At 34.6% G+C, this 18,918-nt stretch overlaps 1 protein-coding gene across 1 annotated transcript in view; it reads left to right on the forward strand.

Annotated features, from left to right (window-relative positions):
- LOC140752466 (uncharacterized) overlaps positions 1-17,750 on the forward strand; it is a 104,138-nt gene extending 86,388 nt beyond the window's left edge. The window contains exon 2 of the mRNA XM_073086785.1: positions 14,485-17,750. Coding sequence (XP_072942886.1) covers positions 14,485-15,198 — 714 coding nt within the window. The 3' untranslated portion in view covers positions 15,199-17,750. The remainder of the gene's footprint in view (positions 1-14,484) is intronic.
- The last annotated feature ends 1,168 nt before the right edge of the window (positions 17,751-18,918 follow it).

Genomic DNA, 18,918 nt, shown 5'->3' on the forward strand with positions numbered 1-18,918 from the left:
TCAGATTGAATTAAATATTAACATGTTTGGTAACCAAATGCAAATACATCACCACTTCCGAGTCTAAACCTCTTATGTCCAGCACTGTAACTTAAAGGTCATTAAGAATTTACATCTACTTTAGCTGTGTTAGACTAACGGCGAATAACTGACGAGCGATAAATTATAAAAGCGTAATAATATAGTTTGTAATATAGCTCAATTCACAATTTGTATACATTAAATAAATGAGTGTCCAAGGACTATTGCAAAGAAATTTCGAAACGATGTCAGCGATGTGAGAAGTATTTACAAATGAAGTAAATGTGACGGTTTATTATTTACTTAACTAATTGACTCCAGATTTGTTAGTAGCCTTCATAAAAATATTTTCGGTTATTTTATGGTTTTGTTCTTTATTATCATCATTGTCATCGTTTCATAAGACCAATTAGTATGCTGCTCTGTTTGAGAATAAACAGTATTTAGTCCATCACGCTTCTTAAATACGATTTGGAAGAATCCAGATAACTTTAAGAACACGAAGAACTGTGTTTGCTTTGTTGATGGTCTCATTAATTAAAGGACTACATAAAATTACACATGAAACTACACAATGCAGAAACTGTCGTTTATAGTTACGCGGTTTCAGTTAAACAAGCCCTTTAGATTCGCTCCACATACAAGTGTATTTGCTGGAGAATCCGTTACTGTTCCTTGTTTATCTTCTGGATTAGTTCCAAGAAGCTACAAATTCGATTCTTGCTCCAACTAAGAATTTGAAAAAGTATTTGTAAAGCAAACTGTACGTGCAAAAAGCTTTAAAGCCACTAAATGTACAGAATCCTTTGGTCTTCTAACCTAAGTTATGCTCTTGATGGAATTTTACGTCTATTATAAATACTTGTATATGACCTTTGTTAAAATTTGCATCGTTGATTTATCCAGTTTTATTAGAAATTCAATTACATTTAATAGTTTCGACACAATTATTAAATCAGCAAAAAGGGCAGAGGTCATGTTATTAGTTTATTTCCGGGTACGCTTGTTATGAGTCTCGTGATCTACATAAGCCCTCTGGTCGGTTATTTTCAATATCAATATTTTTTTACATTGTATTACATTAATACAAGATAAATACAGTTTATTTATTGTGGTCGACACTATAATAATCTTATACAAATTCTAAATAAATATCGAGCGTCCACAAAAAATTGGATCGACTGAGGTCCTTTATTTCACCTTCCACGACCAGCATCTGGCCATTATTTGTGAGTTGACGTAAAGCAAAAAATATATAAGAGTGATTACCTCTCGCGGACGTGATTAGATTGAGGGTACCGTTAACAAAAAACATATTTTTTATAAATTTAATTTGAATCGTGTAATTAAAATACATACACTGGCGGTTACAATTCGTAATTTTATTCAATATGTTTATTTTTATATTCCACATGTAAAAGTCTCTTCGAATCTAACCCGAAATTTTGACAACTAGCTTGGCATATTAAACTTTTTTTGTCCCCACGCGATTATGGGACCCTATTCACCCTGCAAAATAAAATGTAACCCCCGCTGGGAATCAAATTTGGACCCTCGAAAATACATGTAGTAATAATACCACTGACAACTGGCATGACTACACAACGAACACAAACTATGAATTTCGATTTGAAATGTTCATTTACAACAACACTTTTACGTTTCCAATTACATTTGCCGGTAAAAATTTTAGTGTCAATAAAAACTAAAAGCACCAACAGTAATCGAACAAACAAATCCATTTCGTAATCAAACAATTTGTTTTTACAGTTTAATTGTTTTCTATCGATTTTGCCGACCTTACTCACGAAACGTGCATATCAAGAACAGACCGGTCAAAATTATAAGTATGATAGTTATAAATTTCATGCCACTATTAAATGTAGCCCGGAGCGTACACTTGACCTTGCCTGTTTATCTTGGCGATCGTAGCTACGAAACTGGCCTATGAGACCTATTATAAAGGTTGTTACTTGTAATGTATATAATATAACTTGGATAATCATTACGAATGTTCCGTGAACTGAAATGTTAGGAACGAGGCATGTATTTTACATTAACAATAATCATCGGAGATGTTGTGACATTGTCGTTACTCTGCCAGTACCTACTGACGTCTAAATTAGCTTTAATAACTTTTTCAGATTTTTAAGTTATAAAAGCTCCCTCTTAGTAACCTAAAATTAGATGATGAATTGACCTGTTTTCGTATTTTAATGTCGTAGGTAATTAGTATAATCAAGATGAATAGTATAAATAAGGGCCGTTAATGATAATGTCAAAAGCTATTAAAATCTTGCAAACTTACTTATTCACTTACTAATAGAAAACAATCACATATTATTGCAACATTATATTTAAACCTTGAATATTGAGAAACATCCGCCCGTCATCAGCCCGTTAGTTGAATTATCTTCTTATTGAATTTATGCTTCAATGGCAACATTAACAACATTATTTCTTAATTAAATCGATCCCTACTAACTTTGAAATCGTATTATATCCGGAGGCGTTACATCCTGAGACGCCAATCGGTTATCGAGTTAATCGAAACCATCATGTTGGCAACAGCCTCTGGGCTTGAGATTTGACAAGCTCATTATGTACAGATATGATCGTATGACGTCATATTATGGTTTGTATCTGCGGGTGATTTAAGTGCATTTGGTTATGGCACGAATTTATTCGAAAAGCAATTTACAATTTTTATTTTATTGTGATCGAGTGGTAGCAAGTTAGGATTTTAATTAACAAACATTAAAAGTGAACTAATAATATTAATGAATAATATAATATATAAATAAATAATAAGGAAGCAGTGATAGCCTAGTGGTTAAGGAACACGGCCTCTCGATCGAGGGGTCCGAGGTTCAAATCCCAGGCACGCACCTCTGATTTTCAAATTTATGTGCGTATTAGAAATTAATTATCACTTGCTTAAACGGTGAAGGAAAACATCGTGAGGAAACCTGCATACCTGAGAGATTTATAAACAAAAAAAAAATCTTAAAGGTATGTGAAGTCTACCAATACGCACTTGGCCAGCGCGGTGGACTATGGCCTAATCCTTCTCATTCTGAGAGGAGACCCGTGCCCAGCAGTGGGACAGTAATGGGTTGATGATGATGATGATGATGAATAATATTAATATATTATTACTTAGTTAAGCAACACTAAATATAACAATAAGCGAGTACTATTTTTGACATAAAACATAAATAAGTAGGATAAAAATTATAAATAGAACGAAAAGACGAATTTAACTTAATTCCTATGACAGTTCAAGACCTTACGCCTTTGAAATCCCACGTAGATTTTTCTCGCCGATAAGAAACTAGTACAACAACAATGCCTCGCAAAATTACCATCGACAGAAAGAAATTAACATGATACCAATCTTCTGCCAATAACGAAAACGGTTCGAGGGTGTCAGAGTTCAGAGAAATTCGAGCTTCAAGATGAATAGGCCCAACTGACCCCGAATTCAAATCGACAGTGTAACAACACTATCGGCAGAATTTATCGCCCGTACACGTTTAGAACCAATGCGTGTTATACTGACTTCAGAACGGTAAATGACAGGCGAATAAATATATTTCGCGGAAGGAAACAAATTATTGATGCTAATTCTGTTTATTGGGATGGAAATAGGAATTGATGTTTCGCTGACAGTGTCATTGTAACGGAAAAAGTTGTTATTTTGTGAATCTCTGCACGATTTGTGGTAAACAGTGTTTTGTTAGTGTTTTTACTGCTCTTGGTGTCAAATCTATTGAAGGAATAACATTTGATACAAATGATATCCTCGCTTGTATCGCTTCGTTTCTAGTTTCTAGTGGGCCCGTTCCTTAAAACAGTCACGAGTCAGGAGGCCTTTTCTAAAGATATGTCAATTTGACCCCTTTTCGCCATAATCGTCTATTCATGTGAGCACATGACGTGAATGCCAACTAGCCCTACATCATGGATGCAGATTATCTATGCACGTTCATAACACGATGGGAATATGTATTGGTTTGGTTGTTTCTAAATGTGGGAGTACGAAAAAGGGAATCTGAGGTTAGGAGCTATGTGACAGTTTTCTTAAGCGAGGAGAAAGGTGAAAGGTTTTGGAATATGGTCAAATCATTAGTAGGCACTGGTCTAGATGTACTGGAGTTTATTCGTAGTAGAATATAGTGGTTTTATACTTTGCCTAAAAATATAAATATGAATGTTTTGTTTTAATTCATTCTCTATCTGAAGTAACCTCATTTTCCTACGCTTCGATGTTTTTATCAACAAAAGATAAATTCGGAAACATTTGATACAATTGATTCAGGACACACTTCATTAGGATTATGCAGTCTTAAGAGTTAATAATCAAGCCTTTATAAAAATAAAGTTTCAAAGTACGTGTAAGATTAAGTATCGCTTTAGCGGCGATAACATAGTTCTTTATAAAATTGTCATAATTGTGTGAAATCTACCAATCCGCTTGACCAGCCTGGTGGAACACAGCCTGTTAAGTAGAACAGTAATAGGCTAGTGATAAAAGTGAACACTGATTGAATAAACAAAGCAACCCGAGCCAAACACTAGTCACTTTTAAATGTATGTCGGTCCCCATTTATGTGTTTACCAATTTGGCGCTGCCATATATAGCTGCGGATTATTATTGTTTCATTGTACGAACGGCAACAAATTTGAGGCATCCATCAATTTTATGTATGCCATTTTACGTTTCATTACGCTGATATAAAATCCAAAATGGCGTGTACATTTTTTAACGCCGCAAACGGCGTGGGGAGCTGCGTACGTTTGTGTTACTAACGCGATAATGTATGAGCGATAATTTATTACAAGTAACGCCGTCTGTGGTTGAAGTTTTTTATGGGCATGAAGAAGCAAACGAGCGTTTAGACTACCTGGTATTAAGTGGTCACTGCAGCACATTTATATTTATAAGTAACGCGAGATGAGATTGAGTCTTTTTATGTAATGAAGGAAGTGTGTAGTCCACTACTGACCGTGGATGTCTGCAATAGGTCCCAAACAGAGTAATCTTATACTCGAGAAACATAATGACGCATTCCCGCTTCTGTGTTTGAAACGAATTCTAATTTTAGGAAGTCCACTAGGAAAAGTCTACTAGAAAATCTGATTAAAAAGCAAAAAAAACTTCACTTGACTTTTGCTTGTATAAGAAAAGCTACGGGCTATACGGCTTAGTGCAGGAACCAGAAAGTGGAACAAATTAAGAGAATCTCAGTCTTAGTGGTAATAAAACTGTATGCGCCAAAGATCCAATAGTATAGTTTGTTTGTAAAAATAAATGTATGTAAGTGCAAATCTTAAATACAGCATGTACTCGTGTAGGTGGATTGTGGTCCCACAAATATCAGCGGTTGATAGCAACCTTGAACCCTCAGAAACCTTGGCATACTCCTTTTGGTTTCAAAAACGTTGAACCCAAAAATGAAACAAAAAACAACTTGGCAAGCAAATTGTTGAATGCTTTAGACCAAATTTGGAATCGCCGTGTTTGAAAATTAATTATTTATTAGCAACGATTTGCATTTCACGACCACTTCTAAAACTGGTAGTATGAGAAAAAATTAATAGCTCTCATTATATATTCATTGTGTACGCCTACTTTGATTTAGCTAATGTGCTTGCAAACATCAGGAAGATAAACAATATTTGCATCTGATCTAGATTATGTTAAATATATGCTAATCCTATTGCAATATACTGCAATGATCATAACAACAGATAATTATTTTGTCTAAGCTATTTCAAAGGCAGCGACAATATTATTGTCAAGTATGACTTATTGAACACCCGTTAGACAAACTAGGTTTTTAAATTTCAACAATTGTCTACGGTTTGAATACAATACAAGGTTTGAATACAAGGTTTAACGGCCCTCAGATAGCAAACTACGAAAAACTGAGCGATAATTTTAATATATTACTAAATGTCTGCTTTTAATTAAATCGTTCTAACATTGATGTATGTAACAATATGTATTAGTAGTTTTCGCTCCATTAGATAGCTTAAGATCTTTACTATATTTTAGTTAGGCAAGGCCTTTACTTGTTTGGATAAGAACTAGGAATTCAATCAGCATCCGTTATTGAAAATGAACCTCTCTAGAATTTCAATGTACGCCGAACCGTCCAAAGATTTATTGCTAAAACCGAATAAAAACCTTTGAACACGAGAGCGTACGTGATGTTACATATAACAGTGTTATAAGCCTTGGCCTATATGTTTCGCTTTGTGATTTCAAAGGTGAACTCTTAAATTTTGATTATACGGCTAAAATTTGTATTTCTTTTAGGCTCCTCTTATATACTTGTGTTGATATCTTCAGAGTGTCATCTTAAGATTTAGTTTCTACTACTTGTTTGTTGTTAACTTTCTTCTATCCTACTTTTCTTCTTATATTTAGTAATGGCTTTTAAATCTCGTATTGTTGATTTAAAATCAATATGAAACATATGGATCAATTTGCATACGGTAATTAAGATGAACAGGAAACATTTCGCAACAAGGGAAATTACACTTCCTGCCAATTAATTTAAAAGCTTGTTTATTTATTTGAGAAATTCAACTTTTGAAGGTATATGGTCGTATATGCTTAACCTAAATGTAGTCTTACATGTTAATATGTGTGAGAATATGCAAAATAAAAATATCATCACCTCAGTATCATAAGCCTTTGGTTAGTTCTTCAAAAGATTTATTTATTTACTAGCTGACCCGACAAACGTTGTGTTGCCATATAAATAAAAAAATGTTACGAGTGATGCCTTGTTACTTAGGTACGACAAATAGATAGTAGCAGATTTTCAGACGTACTGAATATGCATGTAAAATTTGGTCAAAATCGGGACAGCCGTTTCGGAGTACGATAACTAACATTGTGACACGAGAATTGTATATAATAATATATAAAATTAATGTCCATTAAGTCAAATATAGAAGAGTATGGCATGATCTCTGACATTCAATATCAAAGAGTAAATTTGAGGAGATCATTTCGGTGAATAGAATATGGAATTTCCTAACAATACCCAGCAATGATTAGAAGTATTGAATATTTGATTTAGTAACCCTGTATTTCAAAATGATGGATAGACGTTACGCCTACGACGAACCGACCTTAAGTACTTGCTTAAGTACAATCGAGTAACGATATTTAAGATGATTGAATAAATCTAAATATATATAACTCAAAGGTGACTGACTAACGTAGTGATCTATCAACGCACAGCCCAAAACTCTGGACGGATCGGGCTGAAATTTAGCATGCAGGTAGATGTTATGACGTAGGCATCCGCTAAGAAAGGATTTTGATCAATTCTACCCCCAAGGGGATAAAATAGGGGATGAAAATATTACTTCGTAACGCGAGCGAACCCGCGGGCAATAGCTCGTTAACAATAAATACCTTAAAGTCACAAGACAGTTCATTAAAGTTCGAAGATTTCAAAGCCAATTTTTATTAAACAAATGTAAACCTAAAAAAACGCCAATTTTTCTGTTAATACAACGTTTACATTTTAAATTTCTTGAATTATTTTTATAATCCATTAACGATAACACTTTTAGTCTTCATCGCTTTCTCATTCACGGTAAGACATATTGCTAAAGTAAATAATAATTGCGTCATTTTGTATTCAGATCATTTCAGATGTCAGTATTGACAATATGAATATTTTCGTCGGATTACTTCACGAGTTGGCATTTTGAGTAACAATACTTAGCTTATCACGTCTTTTATTGTCAGTATCAAGCCTCAAGCCTATTATTATTCATTACATCACATTTATCTTTAAAAATACAAGATTAAACAAAATAAAATCTATAAAAAAGAAACGTTTAAAATAACCTTCAAAAACAGCGATACTTTTAACATTGACAAGTTCAATCCTGTATGTTCAAGTACATGCAGTATCGTGCAAACCATAAAACAATACGTCAATGTACTACGCACTTTACAATCCTTGACTTATAAGTAATTTATATTCTCTTCCTAGTGTGCCGATATCCCACTGTATTATCTGTGGTCCTTCATTCAATATTATGTACCAGCTTGTTTTTATAAGAATCAAATAGCCTCTTTATATCTACCAAGTGGTTATATTTTTATTATAAACATCAGGAATCTTATTTTTAAGTGGTTATTGCAATAAAGGCAAAAGTTCTTATTGATCTTCGTCACTTATATGAACTATGTTCTTTAAGTGAGTAGGTACTTAGTTTACCACACCCTTTATTCCGAATAATTTCTATAAAGTATACATAGATTAGATTGTAGTAATTAACATTTAAATCCTGCACAAACAGCTCACGAGAACGTTTATTAAGAAAATGTTATTAATAACCAAATTATATAGTCGACGGTCATAAATTAGAAGAAAAACAATGTGTTACTAAAAATAAAAAGATAGATAACTAACCTTTCTTTCCATTAAACACTAAAACATGAGTCTCTTTAATGTTCTGTATATTTTTCAGACTAAGTTCTTTTACGCTGCTTACTTAACATATTGTGGCAACGTCCTTTTATACCGAATCATGTAAATTTTAAACATTTCAATACCATTGAGATGTCTGCCTTTCTGTTTAGAGTAGTCTCTTTCATCTTCCATTATCTTATGGTTCGCAGTATGTTCCTATTATAGGAAATGGTTTTATCGAGGAGTTTTATTGAAATCTTTATTATCTGTTTATGATATATGATCTGGTATAAATTCGTTTCAAATCCTATTGTTTTATGAAGTCATTTTGTTTTTTTTGTTTCATAAATGATACGAAACAATTTTGATTGAGTTTTGTATAGACCACTGCTTGTACATAATATCGCAATAATTTATCGAAAAGCTGCTAATTGTAATAAATTGCAACGACTGGTCTCCAAGTATTTACCTTCCCAATATAAGCAATAATGAAAAAATAGATATTTAACACAGATATAATTCCAAAAGGAAGGAAAGATTCGAAATCCAACTCAATAAAGCGCAAGATGTCGTCTGAAAAATTTCATTTTTATTCTCAGACGGATCCGATCAAATTGCTTCAGTAATAAGGGGTCTCGCTTAATAAAAAGAACGGTCAAGCCCAACTCCAATGTTCTGGGTTCTACCAATAGCTTAAAACTTTTCAATTTTGGATCACAAATTACTTATTTATGTACTTTATTTTCGATAAATTCTTTATTTTATCTAAACTGTTATATTGTTATAGTTAGTTTTACGGGAATGAATTATTAATCGTTGGGAAATTAAACGTAGATTTTTGAATAGGCATTTGGGAATGGAGACTGTCTGAATAAATTAACTAAATTCCCGGTTTATTCAAGGGCGGAACCCTGAAAAGTTTCATTTTGACTATTGTAACTCATTATCAGCAAACACAAAAGGCCTCATCTGGTGAAGCCCCGTTACAATGAGCCCCGGCCTAATCGCCATCGCCTTTGTTCAACTCAAAAGGACTTGGATTGTCAACATCTTCATTAATATTTTCGCCGAGATCGCTTAATATGCTAACACATTTGTCTTGTACGTACAACCCATTATATTCATCGTAAGTACCCCACGCATGATATAAACAATTATATCTAGATCTAACATTAAACTATACATGGTCAACAAGTACGTTGTTGATTATTAAAATGAACACTCATACTTGTTTTATCTCTATTTATTCATTTTCGACTGAATTTAAGGGTCCTTAGAAGTATCAAATTCAGCAAAGCAGTTATTTTGTTCTCAGTTTGTTTGTTTTAAGACGCTCGTTTCACTTTGCTGTAGTTTTTCAGAGCGTCAAAGGCTCTTAATTCAAAGGACAATGCAAATGCGATACGCAAAAAGCATAACTTTTTATTGACACTGCTCTCTGTCTAGACAATGTACCTACATCAATAAAAACAATTTTATAGGACCATTTTTTAGCGTTTTACCTGACCTTACAGGTTATGTAAGTTAGACCATTTATATTCTAAATAGCACTTATGAGATCTTACATGATTAATGTTAATAAGTTGAATGTGAAATAAAATAAAATGAAGTTGCTCGACAGGCAATATAAGTTATTGTTTTTGTAGTCAAATAGAGTTATTACATTTTTTCCTAATTGGGAGAATATGAATAATATTGTTTATACTGTATACATAGGTGTTACAACACGTTTAATATAGATGGCGTCATTATTTATGACTTCAGCGAAACAAGTCTTGTAAATTAATTCGATAGGTTGACGGAGAAAAAAATATATCATACTCGTGCAAAATAAATGACAACGTATTAATAAACTCGATGTAGGCCTCGGAAACACGGCAAAATTATGTTTGTCTAAATCTGTTGAGGAACCTGTTCCCATATAGGTTAGTATAACTTCCTCGTAGGAAGTGGCAGTAACTCATCTTTGCGAAACCGGTTACATGCTGGTCTCGCGTTCAAGGCTCTATACCAGCAGTGGTAACTACATTTATATTTATTTGAGTGAAATATAAATATTCCTGTGTAAACATGTTTATACTGGTAAAGGTCATAAAAGGCTTAAATCTTTTTTGTTGTATTAATGGCAACTTCGATGAGTGACATTTTCTATTTTGTTCAAAAGAAAGGTCAATTAGCCTCAATTATATTGGAAACGAAGTACCAGATATTTTTAATTTCGCGAAAACATTCGTATGAAAATAAAAACAGTTGTTCATTAATGATAAACAAGGCAATAATGTAACGTAAGACGAGACGGAAGGAGGATCAAAGATTTCCGTTTTCGATTTTTGAGATACAACCATAACCTTATCAGTGGCCTTACGGCGAAAACTCCGGAATTGAACAGAGTTTTATTAACACGGAAACTCAATACTTTATACGATACAACCAATTATTTTGCAGCTTGTTGTATAGCGGATGGACAAACGACATGCGATGGACGGTTTGTTTAAGGTCATTTGAATCAAAGCGAATGAAATTCTTGAACATTTTTGACTTAGGCCAACCTACTTTAACAAATTGTCGCAACAATAGAAGCTAGAATAATTGTAAGTCAAGATTAACTAAATGCAATGTTACTTTGACACTAATGGCTAAAAGTAGTTTTGTGTTTGAAGTTTCATCGAAGATAGCATCCAGTTCTTTACTCGTCAGTAGTAAGACATTATCTTTATAATCGACTACCATTTCGATTCGTAAACAAATAATTAGCGTTGCAAAGGTTGGAACGTGATCGTTATTTAACTCACTTTATAGGCTGAAGAAAGAAAATTGTTGAGATTGAATTATGGAGTATAAATTGTCGGAGAAATATATTTCCTTGAATTAAAGTCGTGTATACAATATGTATTTTATCTCAATACAAGTTATGGGTAATTTTCATTAGGATGTTTATTGACGTTCTCTTGTTTAATTTGTATATGAATTGTATAATCAGGGTACTCCAGCCTCCCACGCTTTTGATTCAGGTTTGTAATGAAGATAAACTTTATGAGGCAATCCACAAGCTTGAGAATTATCTTTAATGTAGCCAAAGGTTTTTAGGTTTGTAGTAAATCAAGTCTGTTTGGCTGTAGTTAAAGCTACTTATCCTAAATAAGAACACTAAGTACTTGAACTCTAGCCAGTCCAAAAGTCTGCCGCGTCAAATCCAAGATCCGTTCGACAGATACATGTCGTTCAGGAAATGAACTGGACGCCCTTGCGCCGCATAGACAAACGCGTGTCACATGTGGACGATCCAAATAGAAGGTTGTACTGCCATATACGGCTCTGACGTCACGCGCATGTGTTCCTTGTTGGGGCGTTTGAACTATGAACCGGCTTAGATATCCTAGTTTGTTTTTTATTACACTTTACGATTTGTTTTTGTTTTAACATTCACTTTGTTCGCTTGTGAGCGTGGAATATGCTTGTGTGCTTGGAGTTCTACAAGGCAATGTTTTTAATGTTTGAGTTCATGTATTTACTTGTAGTTGTGAATATGTATTTCAATGTATTTCAATGTATTAGTTTAGTATATATGTAATTAATGAATGTAGTATTATATATTGATCTTAAAACGTCATTTTTGTATCTTACCCATTCGTAGTGTTATCTACGAAACAGTTGAGCGTTTAAAAGTAGTTTTCGTTAACATGAAAATAAAAATCGCCTTATAAACTCAACACAGCATTAAACGATGTAACATTAAGGACGCTTAGCAAAAATAAATGGCTGCTCTTACTGGATCTTGCTTAGATTACAGGTACGCTCGATTAAGCAATTCCTTGCCGAGACATAGGATGATTATCGTTTTACCTGCAATTTCTTTTCAGAACCAGTCTAGCGTATCTTGCAGAAAGCCTTTCTCAAATTCTTAATCACGTCGCATACCACCTCTAAGATTTCAGTAATATGAACACTTTTAGGGATTGGTTTTGGTTTCAAATCCGTGGCTTTATTACGGCTAAGCTAGTCTCGTGTCTTCAGAATATGTTTTAGAATATTTTCTTTTTAGATTCTTAGTATCTTTTACTCGATGTAGGGTAATATTTTTCGTGTATATGTATGTATGGCTCAGTCTTTGGCACGCCCAAACGGCTTGACGGATTTTACATATGAGGTGTCGATGGATTCATCTAAATTTTGGAAGTAACACAGATAATACTTACAAGCAGTCGAGATTTTTTATATCTTTTATTGTTTATTTTTCTATAGATTCTTTATTTTTTCTTTTGATGTGATAAGGCCAATAGTATAATATATAGACTTAAAGAGCGTGTCCTGTAAATAGGAGATAATCTTCATACGTATTGTATTTACTATTTTATATACGTATTACGTATATATAATATTTCTTTTAATACCTGTTCCGTGTTCGTGCCCTATAATTAAATATTGCTCTATAACCAATTATAATTGATAATTACCAATACACAAATCATGTAGGTGTTTTCATTTGAGTCTATATCTTGTTCATTACTTAACGTTATTCTCATCAAGGATTAAGTCAATAAAATATGTACCATTAAATATTCCGGGTGTTTAAAAAAATGCGAAATTTAAAGAAATTAGTGCAATTAAAACATGCAGCCGAGTTTGTAGATATATCCTATCGTAGTAATAATTTGGAAACGGATTTAGACAAAAACATTCAAGACCAAACAGTTTGCTTAATTGAGTTCCGTATATTAATTAGTTAAAACAACTCATATACCTCAGATAAAATAATAATATAAAACCATAGTAAAACGTAAGTCAACATTATATTATACAATTTATTATTATGAAGTGTATGCATTTTAGATATAATGTAATAAATATTATATCATTCATAAATAAATAATTTTTAAATTTCAGATAGTTTGGTGCTTAAAATGTTGTACACCAATAAATTATATTTTAACAAAATATTTCTAGTTACATAAATCCATTAGTAATTCATTACTATTATAATAAATACGAGCATATTTAGGCATGTTTATATTGCCGATCGCTAAAATATATATGTTAGTAATATTAATAACATCGGTAACCTGAATAAGTTAGCGGCGCTACAAAAAACCGCCTACCTACGTTCACCTTGGAGCCGAGTGGGCGTACCGAACTTGATTTAGTTGCCATCTGACAAACCCTTTTTTTGTCCTGAATATAAATAAGACGAGCAAAAAATATAAAGTCGAGATTTTTTCCCCTTGCCGCTACCAGAGAGACCGGAGTTTAGCGAAAGTAAGATTTAAATAATAAAGGAGATATTCGCTTATGTTCCCTATAGTGGGATCTTGTTTTTACGTCTCCGCCGAATTCGGGAGTAAAGTTTTCTTTAACCCATATATGTATATTTATTCATCCCGAATGTGGAAACGGGTTATCGGCCTCCCTTTGATGTAAGGAAAATAGAGATAACCCGTGCCCTTGGATCGGAACGTCCTCAGCGCTTCCTACATGATTTGATAATGACTTCCTGCGTCCTTAAACATCCTCGTTAGTCAATGTTTTTTAACATTCGATCGAGATGCGGAAGCATCGCTGCACTTGGAAAGAGTACTCGAACTCTGCTTACTATCGAAACGTTCGAAATAGAATTAAAATTGGGTCACGCATGACACGAACCAAATGCGCAGGAATCGAATTATCAACTCCATTACATATTCGAATTGCGTCCATGTTATAAAATTTTCCTGAATCGAACTATTAGAATAGATTACAATTTGACTTGTTTGTAATAATAATAATTCCTATGATAACAATATCATTAATAGTAAGGACGCAGACTTAATGGTGCAACGTCATGCATACTAATACCGTATAGTCAGCTCTTTGCTAGAGCTCCGCAGATCGGACATGTCTGAAATAATAATCGCGCTCCCCACAATTAAACTGATAACACTGATTTTCTGCTCCCGCCATATCTGTTTTATTTCGATGTATGTTGCCAATACTGAAGCTCATTAAACGCCATTTAACATTTACTTTTCTTTGTTCACAGACGAAAAAGAACAATCCCAACCACATCAAGAGGCCCATGAACGCGTTCATGGTGTGGTCGCAGATCGAGCGCAGGAAAATCTGCGAGCAGACCCCAGACATGCACAACGCGGAAATATCGAAGAATCTGGGACGCGTTTGGAAAACTTTGAACGACGAAGAGAGGCAGCCCTTCATTGATGAAGCGGAGAGGCTCAGGCAGCTACATATGCGCGAGTACCCTGACTACAAGTACAGGCCGCGTAAAAAGACAGCCAAGCCGGCGCAACGAACCGGCGCCGTGACGAAGCAAAAGCGTAAGCAGCGGGCCGACTCCAACAACAACAGGGGAATGTCTAGACGGCGATCGCGACCGGCAACTAACGTCCGGAGCGTGCCGATCGAAACGCCTGCCCCGCCGCCTCTCCCTGCGTCGCCAGCCGGATCTCCGGACTCCCCCGAATCCGCTTGCTTCTACGACGACAACACGCGTCGCGAGCAGGCCGATTTAAGCGAGTTGTACTCTATCACGGACCTCCTGCCGCTACCTGCGGACTGCGAAGTCGACCTCGAGGCGCTCACGACGGACATGGAGTCGTTCGAGACGGCGTCTTCCTCGTCCGGGTCGCATTTTGAATTCTCGTGCACGCCCGACGTATCGGACATGTTGAGCGAGATCGGCGTGGCGGGAGATTGGGTCGACCACACGTTTTCGTCGTACCTCACGTCGTCTTAGAGCGGTGCTCATGTCGCCACGGCCCCTGGCCGGTACCACTGATCTCATTTTCGAGCCGCCACACGGGGGCTGACGACGCGGCGACCGCTCGCCGCCCCGCCTAGAGAGTGCCTACATCCAAAATGACGTGTCGACATTTGGATTCAATGTACAAAGTTATTTAATAAGGTTCGATGGTGAAATTTTTGATTTCGACGTCGGCCGGTCGTGAGACCGCGCTCTTCTTCGGTTCTTTTGATTTCTCGTTTAGTTTAGAATGCGAACGCTCAGTCGATATCGACGCTCCGGCGTCGTGGAAGCGCATCGGGTTTATAACATAGGCTGTGAGTTGGTTCTCGTTTAACCGTATTGCTTTCATTGAAAATGTTTACTTTCGACACATAACGTAATCGGGGTGATTTCCAAACGGCACGTCTCAGACGCATCTCAGTAAATAATCCGTCTTACTCTCCGTCGCCTGGTTAGCAAGCCACGGTCCAGTCAGGTCTCGCCGCACGCTCGCACCGCGTTGTCGCGTCCGTATATTCTGTACGTGTACATTACTCGACTTGGCTTCTAAATAGTAAGTTCGCAATCCTATGTCGCTCCTTTATCTTACTTTATTAACAATTGTACTGTTAGGACGATTGTCGTCACGTTTATGTTCAAATGTCTTAGAGAAACATGTATCATTCGATTAATAGAAAAATAAGACTAGGTTATAGTCATGTTTGTCTTGCGTTCTATTTACTGTACGTAAGTTCACTTTATACTTTGATGCACACATAGTTGGTAGTTCGACATTTATAATTTTACTGTCGGAAGCTGATCGGTATGACATTGGAGGAATTTCGGAGTGCGGGAATTTCGAGTAGGTATTTTTGGATTGAGTCGGGCCCTTGCCGTGATGAGTTTCTCTTTTTAAAGCCGCGGGCACAACTCGGCTCCGCCGCTTTTAACCGTTTGTCGTTGTGCTCGTGTCTTTTTCGGTTTCACTCATGAGCATCGGCGAGGGATTTGTGTAGGTGTTTCGAGTTGAATACGTTTTGCTATAATATACGTTAGGTTGTTTAAGGTAAGGTTATATCCGTTCAATGGTAAAGTATGAAAAAAAATTGTAAAGTTACGACGGTACCTCAGGATCGATGCGAAGGGACACTGTTCAACTTTCTCGTTACTTTCTTTACATCTTCACGCTTCATAATAACGTCTATAGAAAGATACATATCAATAAAGGGAATGTATTGAATCGCGGGACGGTGGTCAAGGGAAATAATATTCGTATGAACAAAATACTGGTTCGGTTTCACGCAATGTTTTGCTGTTTCAAACTCTGTGATTTACTTTATGGATTTTCTAAATTGTAAGGTTCTAGTGGAGACTGATATCGCATAGATTAGTTTTAGCAGCGCTAGCTTCTCTAACTTTTTTAATTTTTAGAACTGGGCATAATTTTAATGAAAAACTATACTATCTATTTTTGATAATTTGCTTCACTGTGGAGATCGGGGTATCATGTCTAAAAATACAACTAGAATGATTTTATTGATGAAAAAATATTCGGCATATAATTGAAATTAAATAAAAAGTAATTCCTCACACAAAAAATAAGAATTTTGGTATTGATAAAAAATCTGTAAAACATATCCTGAATTCCACAGTAAGGCATAAGCTAAAGTTGTATAAATTTCGCAAAATCTGTCAATTCATTGAAAATGGTGTCAGTTAGTTAGCGGGGTAATGTTAACATGGATATTACCTCAATCATTAAGATATATAATTATAAACCTTCTAAAATATACTGTTTCAAATAAAGAATCAATATTTGTAGATATCTGTGTCCCTATAGTTCATAATATTAAGGGATCCGTTGTGCTCCAATTGATAAAAGAAAATGCTTTACTTATATTATTATATTCTTATAAATATATTATGTAAAAAACTACTTCGTATAATACTTAGTGAGTGTCTATGAAATCCAATTATTTTTAAAGAAATGCATAAATTACACATTATCTATACATTATTGTACTGCGAATCTGTAAGTAATACTGTCTTGTGTGTTGTAGGATGATATTATATGTATACATATATTGACGGTATATTAATAAAGTAAATTTGTGCCTAATAAATAACTTGAATTTCTTCATAATATGTGTATTTTAGTGATGCTCAAGATATCTTCGTAAGCGCGTAGTGGTTACTTAGATGCTGTTTAAAAACTGTAAAACGCTAAATTTAAGTATGATTTGGGTGCCAGATTTGCATTTTGTATTGATTTCGCTTCCTTTATAGATTATTTGTGTTATCAAAATATCAGTTAATGATACCATTTGCGCGGTAATAAACTTAATTGCTCCGATAAGAGCATCACCAGCAAATACGATTGCATGTTTCCTAATATTGTAACCTATTTAAAGCTCAGCTATAATAACCTCAGCTTAAGATTCAAATTTCAAGGGATCTAATTGTCATTGTAATTGCTGTGTACGTAAACATATATCAACATGGCAGATGGTATCATCAGCTGTTATTAAATTACTAACATTAAATCTATCAAGTTTATTTTTTTTCATCTTTGGTTTTGATGCCAGAAATATCATCATCACTTTTATCATCGCGTATGTTTTCAAACTTCGACAATAAAACGTCTTGTACGCTTTTGCGAGTTTAGAGAAGTTGTGGAACTTCCTGTGCGTGTTTCATTTGAATATTTCGCTTTTAACCACTTGGGTTTTATTTCTATGGCTTCGTACGTGTTAAATTGCGCTTTACCTGGAAACTTGGATTCATCAATTAAAAGCAATATACTAATAGAGAGTCCAACGCTCAAATTAGAATTAAAATCTCCTCTAATAGTAAAAATTATATGACTGAAATCTTTGCTTTTACTGGTAGATTTAAAACTGCTTATGTCAACCTATTACAGTCGATACAATATAATATTTTATCGGTAGTTGAAAGATACTTTTGAAATTTACCAAATTCTGAAATAGATGTAGGAATATATATTCAACGGCTTTTGTACATTTAGAGGTGTATTGGTAGGACTTGTATGTTTTTGGTCTTTGCAATTTTTATTGGTGGGGAGACTAGGAATAACCCCAAGTATTTAAGCAACATCGAATTTAATGTTGTATAATAATAAATTAGCGCTTCTTGTTGTGGTTTTTCAATAATTGGAATTATCAGGGTTTCGATGTTTTGTTTAAAAATTAGATTGTAAAAAGTCCCCATTTTAAATTTAAAAACGTTATTCTAAGCCTTCCTTGGTGTAACCTGTCCCACAATGTTATGTGATCCTTTGCTTGTAAACTTTTAGGCTTTCTTCCTTCGTAGCCTTCGGTAGATGTGTTTTTACGAAACCCGTGAAAGTATTTTTAAATGTAAATAAGTATTGAACCTGTTTATATGAAAGAAGTCAAAATAAAGCGAACTGTGACAAACATTAGAGAATATAATATGCGTCTAAAAGAAAATAAATATCATAGAGGACGTAGTTAGTTGTTGTAGGTTATGTATGTAATTAAAATAACAATTATATTATGATAAAAAGATGTTGTGTACTACATTGTATCGGGCTCTTTTCCTGTTTGAACACTTTATTCCAGCTGTATGTGTTGAGGTGGAATCAAGTTTTCAAAATTCTACTTCTTTTAGGCTTTTGATTCTGTATATTTTTAAGCTTGTATTTAAGAACATACCGACATTTAGACCTCTGAAATCCTTATCCATTCTTCA

The sequence above is a fragment of the Epargyreus clarus genome, unplaced genomic scaffold, assembly GCF_041222505.1.
Source record: "Epargyreus clarus isolate Ecla_fem2 unplaced genomic scaffold, WU_Ecla_fem_2.2 ptg000024l, whole genome shotgun sequence".
Lineage (NCBI taxonomy): Eukaryota > Metazoa > Arthropoda > Insecta > Lepidoptera > Hesperiidae > Epargyreus > Epargyreus clarus.